This window comes from Nicotiana tabacum, chromosome 10 (assembly GCF_000715075.1).
Source record: "Nicotiana tabacum cultivar K326 chromosome 10, ASM71507v2, whole genome shotgun sequence".
In the NCBI taxonomy this organism is placed as follows: Eukaryota; Viridiplantae; Streptophyta; class Magnoliopsida; order Solanales; family Solanaceae; genus Nicotiana; species Nicotiana tabacum.
The window spans coordinates 11,663,248-11,670,297 of NC_134089.1; the positions used below are offsets into that span (position 1 = coordinate 11,663,248).

The 7,050-nt window shown below is 40.1% G+C and overlaps 1 protein-coding gene across 1 annotated transcript; it reads right to left on the reverse strand.

The window, feature by feature from the left end:
- Positions 1 to 226: 226 nt before the first annotated feature.
- LOC142164992 (zinc finger BED domain-containing protein RICESLEEPER 3-like) lies at positions 227 to 1,051 on the reverse strand. The gene is made up of 2 exons (XM_075223648.1): positions 609 to 1,051; positions 227 to 356 (listed from the first exon to the last, which is right to left on the reverse strand). The coding sequence occupies exons 1-2, from the start codon at positions 1,049 to 1,051 to the stop codon at positions 227 to 229; spliced, it is 573 nt and encodes a 190-aa protein (XP_075079749.1).
- Positions 1,052 to 7,050: the final 5,999 nt, after the last annotated feature.

Genomic DNA, 7,050 nt, shown 5'->3' on the forward strand with positions numbered 1-7,050 from the left:
CCAAACACAACGTTTTGGTACATTCTACCTTTACATGTGCACAACACTGTTTAAATTTTAAAGTCCTAGTAGGCGAAGATCTCACATACCTCACAATATTTCTAACACGTGTCACAAAAGCATCAAGTTCTTTCAAGTCATCTTGCACAATTAGATTTAGTATATGAGCCATGCATCTCACATGAAGATGTTTACCGCTCATCATATTAGTTTTCCACATATATAACTATTTAGACAATTCTTTGACTGTGACATCATTTGAAGAAGCATTGTCCACGGTGATAGTGAAAACCTTGTCTAATTTCCATTCAAGCAAACAATCCCTAATAGATTTAGCCATCTCTTCACCCTTATGACTAGTGATAGGGCAAAAATTTAGTATTCTTTTATGCAACTTCCAATCCCTATCAATGAAGTGGGCTGTCAAACACATATAATTTATTCTTTGTAATGAAGTCCATGTGTCTGTTGTGAGGCAAATTTTTGGTTGTGCTTCTCTAAAAGAACTTCTTAGATTTTGCTTCAATTCACCGTAAACTTCATAACAATCCCTTGTTATTGTTCTACGAGAAGGAAGACAAAATAGTGGTTGAGATTTTCTCATAAACTTCATAAAGCCTTCATTTTCTACAAAGCTAAATGGTAGTTCATCAATAACTATCATCTCAATTAAGTCCCTCCTAACCACTTTTTGATCAAATTTCCAAATTGATCCTTCATCATTTTGGTAAGATTGAAAATTTAGCAATGTTTGACTATTATCTTTAGCAATGTTAAGTGGGTATTCTTTGCATCTAAGCAAATGATTCTTCAATCCTGTTGTTCCATTCTTAGATGAATTAGAAGCATAAGCTTGTTTACAATATTGACACTGTGCTTTCCCAACCCCATTAACATCAAATTTAACAAAATGGTTCCAAACGTCAAACCTAGGTTGCATGGATTTCCTTTTCTTGGAATCTTGAGTATCAATGGTATTGGTGTTACTATCTACCGTAATAGGTAAACTTTCACTTGAACCAACATCACTTACTCTACTTGTATCTGCCATCTATACAAAATTAACAAATATAAACATAAATTAACAATCAACAAATTAAGAATCACCTACAGACTCATGTTTTGCACACAGTAACATAAGACATAGTACCACTAATCTTAGTTTTCACAAAAGGATTCACTTTCCTATCAGAAAACCCATCCAAACAAGAATTTGCATCCAACTATTCCAAAGAATTTTAAGTCATATGCTGATTTTTATATCAGTGTACTGTAATATCCTTACATTACCTATAAAAGATGAAGATCAAATGCAACAACAACTAATTTCCTAAGTTTCCACACTAAAATTCTTTAGTGCAACTTGAGGAGGATGTGTTCTGTCCTTGAACTGAATCAAAGCACCAAAAATGAAACAAAATGGAAATAAAAAACCAAGAAAATAAATCCATGATATACCCTTTTAGATTAAAAAAAGGAAAAAACATCAACAACAAGTCAGCAACAATAAGATTAACAAGACTAACCAAGAATGTTTTTAAGAAAAATGAAGTTTGTAGAGTTTCTTTTATTGTTTGGCCAAAATGAAGTGTGGGACCTTGTGACTTTTACACAACGGAGAATTTTCTATTCATCTTCCTTCAACTGATTGAATACCATCAGTGGTAGAAACAAGAATCAGCCATAGTAATTGAGTGTATATGAGAAATCGCAAGTTCGCAAGTTCTCTAGAAAGTAGAAATCGCTAGAAAGTAGAAACATACCTTTGAAAATTGAAACTATCGCAAGTTCGCAATAGCAGCGTCTTCGTTTGCCCGGAAGTTGTGAGGACTGAGGAGTGAGGACGCCTAATCAGAGCTTGGAAAGACGGAAATTGCCTAATCGGACTGAGGAATTGAGGAATCGGACTGAGGAATTGAGGAATGGAGCGTCTTCGTCTCTTCGACTCTTCGTTTGCTACACTCTGTCTAATAGCCTAATGCCTTAACCTAATGAATGATGAAAAATTAGCTTTAGACAGAGTGGGCTGGGGCTTTGGGCTTGGGCGTTGGGCTGGGGAGTACACTGGGTCAATAAGAAAATTAGAAAAATGTCTTTAAAAAAATAGGTATTTCGGTATTATGGTATACCAAAATTTCAAATATCTAATACCGAGGACCGTACCGAAATACCGAAATACCGAAATTGCAATACCGAATTAGACCGAAATACCAAAAAAATCGAAACCGAAATACCGAATTAATTCGGTTCGGTTCAGAATTCGATTTTTCGAATTTTATGCCCACCCCCACTGCCTTGACTTAATACCGTTAGAAAGCATGCCTATCGAATCACAAGTTGTCCGTTTAAAATTAATCACTTCTCTACTACATTCCTAATCAATATAGATATCATGCTCATAGGACATCACTATTACGCCTAGACAAGCCTTAGGTACTACTTAAATAAAATTGGAATTGCCTTTGTTAATTACCAATTGCTACAACTAGCAGGCAGGCATGATTCGGACTTTTTTTCTGAGTTATATAATGAATCTGGTTCTAACTCAAACTCCCTGCTCTAGGATTTTAAAATTCAGACCTTAATTGTGTTTGAGTCGTGCTATTCACATGCATTATTTGTGGAGGTATACATGAGCCTTATAATTGCTCACATGTTTCCCTTTAAATTAAGTCCTACGTGTTTTTTTGTGTATCGCCTTAGTCTTTTTACCTTTAAACCTAAGAGTCAGACTAAAACCTCCCTCTTATAGGAATAGTAGTCCTAAATTCCTCCGGGACTGATAGGAATGGGACGGGTAATAGCACGCAATAGGTCGAGACCGATCCTCGCTTTAATACCTTAACGGGGTGGGAAGGGTAGATATGGATATGATGACCAGTGCGCTAATACCACGTGTATCCCTTCTTCTGAGAAGTGTCATACCGGGTATCGCATTGATGTGATCCATATTACAAACAAGCCTAGGACCCCTTTATTTTTACAAGCATGTTTAGCTTATAACTCTTTCAAACCTTGCCCTTCAATATTTGTTTTCAAACGCTTGTGTGTTTAACTTAAATCCCCTCCTACTTGATCCTTATTTGATTACTTTCTAATTGCACAAATTCACAAAAACCTATCTGACCAGGAACCACACTAGTGGATCCTGAGGGGTGTCTAACACCTTCCCCTCGGGATAATTTCAAGCCCTTAACCAATCTCTGGTTATCAAACACAGTTGTAGATGAGCTATATAGGTGTCCTAATGCGCCTTAAATCATTAGGTGACGACTCTTCAAATACCTAATTCCCAAAAAAAAATGAGTCATTACGCCCCATGAATGCCGAAACCCGAAAACTCCTCTCCGACTGGAAGGAAGGGAAAAAAAGGGAGCACGACAGCATGGCGACTCTGCTGGGGATATTTAGGCTTTTACCACTTCAGATTGTTCTTGTGAATTTGTACCTCCCTTATGTGCAATTACTTGTTAAATTTCTTCAAGCATTTAATTTCTTTTTCAACTGCAAAACTGACATATCTTCTTTGTTTCCTTCCTTTATTATTGCTTTAAATTATGAAACTGCTGTATTTATCGCTTTCTTAATGTGTAAATACGTGCCAACATGCTTTTAATTATTGCATAATCATGCTCAACATTATACTCCACTCGTGCCAAAAAAATACCATAGCAACGCTTTTAATGAGTGGTTACGCTCTTCCTATATCATTACCTCCAAAATTCAGAAAGGCATATTTGCGGTAAAACTAGTCGATCAGCGGTGCAGTCGATAGTTCCGTGCCTTCCCCCTTGAGTTTTTCGCTCAAGGGTACCAGTCTAAAACCCCATAGAAACCTTACTCTGTTCAAATTGTGAATGTATCATGGTCAAACCTAGCCGGGTCAGTTATGTTGTCCACATAATGATCCTTTAAGATAGCCTTGTCCAAAGTCCACTGGGTTTCTCTAAACCCAAACGGACATCATCCCGTTCTATGCATTTATTTGGAGAACTAAATGCTTCATGCTGATTGTTGACATTAAATAGTCGATTCTGGCGGGGGTAAGGGCCTAACCTTATTTGTCTTGCAGAATATGAGGCACGAAGTCCCCGGATTCAGCATGGTCACCAATATCCACCCAAGACTGCTAAGCTGGTGGAGAGATTTACACTCTAGTGACCAAACTCTCATCAGTAAATACCTGGGAAATCTACCATCCCTCATGGAGATCCAACCTAACAGCATGATCATAGAAGCAGCCACATTGTTCTGGGATTGTGAAAGGGATGTGTTCCGCTTTGGGGATATTTAAATGATGCCCTTGCTAGACGAGATAGGATACTGGCCGGTCTAGTGTGGGAAACTCTAGGTTTGCTAATGCCTGAGAACCGCAAAGGCAGGGGTTTCCTCAAAATGATGGGTTTGAAAAAGAACACAGAATTGACATGCCTAAAGGAATCATACATCCATTTTGACTACTTGTATGAAAGGTACGGTCACAGCAAATCCTACTGTACCTACCCTGACGAGTTTGCCATCATATCCTTAGGACACATCCATCGAAGGGTTTTTGTCTTCATGTTTTATTTCTTGTGGCTGATCGTGTTTCCGATGAAGAAAGGGAGAATCCATACCAGGCTAGCTATGGTAACTAAGACCCTAATGGAGGGGATTGGTGGGCAGCCATTCAGCATCGTGCCCATGATCATTGAAGACATATACCGAGCCTTGGAGAAGTGTCAACAAGGAGCAAAACACTTCAAAGGTTGCAACTTACTACTTCAACTATGGCTTATGGAACATCTCCAAAGATGCGAATACCGACAAGAAATTCAGCGAAGGGACTGGGATGCTCACATCGCTTTCCACCATCCAAAGCGAATGAATTATATCCCCGACATGTTCGCTCAGCCTGAGAATGCCAAAGGATGGGTTGAGCTATTTGATAATCTGACTGAAGAACAGGTCCAATGGATATTCGAGTGGTTTCCGACCGAGGAGTTCATCGCCCGATCCATAGATGCACCTTTCCTGATACTAATTGGTCTAAGAGGAACCTACCCTTACGTCCCACTCCGAGTTATGAGGCAAGCTGGTAGGAAGCAAGTTATACCCAGGGTCGACAATATGAGTCATTTCCGAGCTGACTTCCAAAATAATGATAGTCCCTACAAGTGCCAAGCTCTGCATATGTGGTACTGCAAGATCATAATGGGGAGAGGTACCATCGAGCCGAACAGATATCATGCTGGTTGTGCTCCTTTCTACTCAGGTTGGTTGGAAGATAATCATGATGGTCTGGGCCAGCCAGGGTTTACTCAAGGTCACATGATTATAGATGAAAAGGCCGAGGCGCAGGTCAAGTACAACCAGCTGCGCAAAAGGATCTATGAGTATTAAAGCAAACACTATGAGATACAAGAGTCCAACTAGAAGATGATCGAGGAATAGAAGGACATGGATGTCAGTGCCAACGAGCGGATAGGATACTTGGAACGAGGCATAGTGGAACTGGAGAGAAAATTTCTTAAGAAGGTCAAAGATTGTCAAAATGTTGAAGGGACCGAAGGCGGACATCTAGCCAGAGCGTACTTGTTGCTGGGACTTCGCAAGTTGGGGAAGCTGTTAGACGGAGCCAAGGATGCCGAATCTGGGGAAGGTCCTTCAGGAACCAAGTAGATAGGAGTTTATCTTTTTGCTTTATAAAATGTAATAAGGCCAATGGCCATTAGTGACTTTTTATTTCCTGTTTATTTAGTGTCAATTTGGGATTCGTCTTATTTTTTATCAATAAAATAAGGCATTTAGCATTCTAAGTTCTCCAAACCAATTTGTCGCTAGGCCTACCTCGGGCACGAAGAGGTCCCCAAATTAGGACATGATTTACATTCCCGCACTATGTGTTTAAATATTACAATACTTTTTATGATCCTCACTAACTTGGTTACTTTTTGTTTTATTATTCCCCTCTCCAAGGTTAGTTCGTGCAATCTGGCATCATCATCCTATTCCATGAGATCCAGGGGCCCTCCACCCACTCCTCCTCTTAGTCCTGTCAAAAACAAGAACAAAAGCAAGATGGAAGATCTGAACAATGTCAGGAAGGAGAATCCAACTGAACGGGTAGAGGCTACTAATGGCCATGGTACTCAGGTTCCTAAGGAGAATGTGTCACTACTGGAACAGAAGTTGCTGAAATTCCAAGAAGAGCTCGATCAGGCTCGAAATCTGGCAAGCCTGTCATTTTCCCTTAGCACCCCAGATATCAATTTCCCCAACACTCAAAACCCTACACCTCCTCAAAATGTCCCAAAGCAACAGAATCATCCCGCTCCTCACTATCACACTATTCTACCAAAGACCCAATGCAAAACCTGTCATATCCCAAACAACACTCCACTACTCATCCAAGAACCTCAAAACTCCACACATGACCATTTCCATACCCACACACCAGGCCACCATAACACTCTTATCTACATGGAGACCATGCCACACTCCACCCAACCTATATCAAGCACACCTGAGTCTGATGAAGAGGATCTGCTCATCAGGAACTTGGCTGAGGAATTTAAGAAATTGACTAGCCAAATTTAGGGCGTTGAGGGAAGCAAAGGGATCGAGGGGCTGAACTATGAAGATCTTTGCATACAGCCTATTGTCAAACTGCCCGAGGGGTACAAACCTCCTAAGTTTGAAATGTTTGATGGTACAGTTGATCCAAGGGTTCATCTGAGGACATACTACAACAAGTTGGTTGGAGTAGAGAAAGACGAGAGAATCCACATGAAGTTGTTCATGAGGAGTTTGAAAGGAGATGCGTTATCTTGGTACATCAGCCAAGATCCCAAAAAGAGGTCAAGCTAGGTAGGCATGGCGTCTAACTTTATGGACAGGTTCAAGTTTAATGCAGAGAATGCGCCAGATGTGTTCTATATATAGATTCTGAAGAAGAAGCCTACAGAGACGTTTCGCGAGTATGCTACTCGCTGGAGGTCCGAAGCTGCTAAGGTCAGACCTGCCTTAGAAGAGGAGCAAATGAACAAGTTCTTTTTCTGGGCTCAAGAC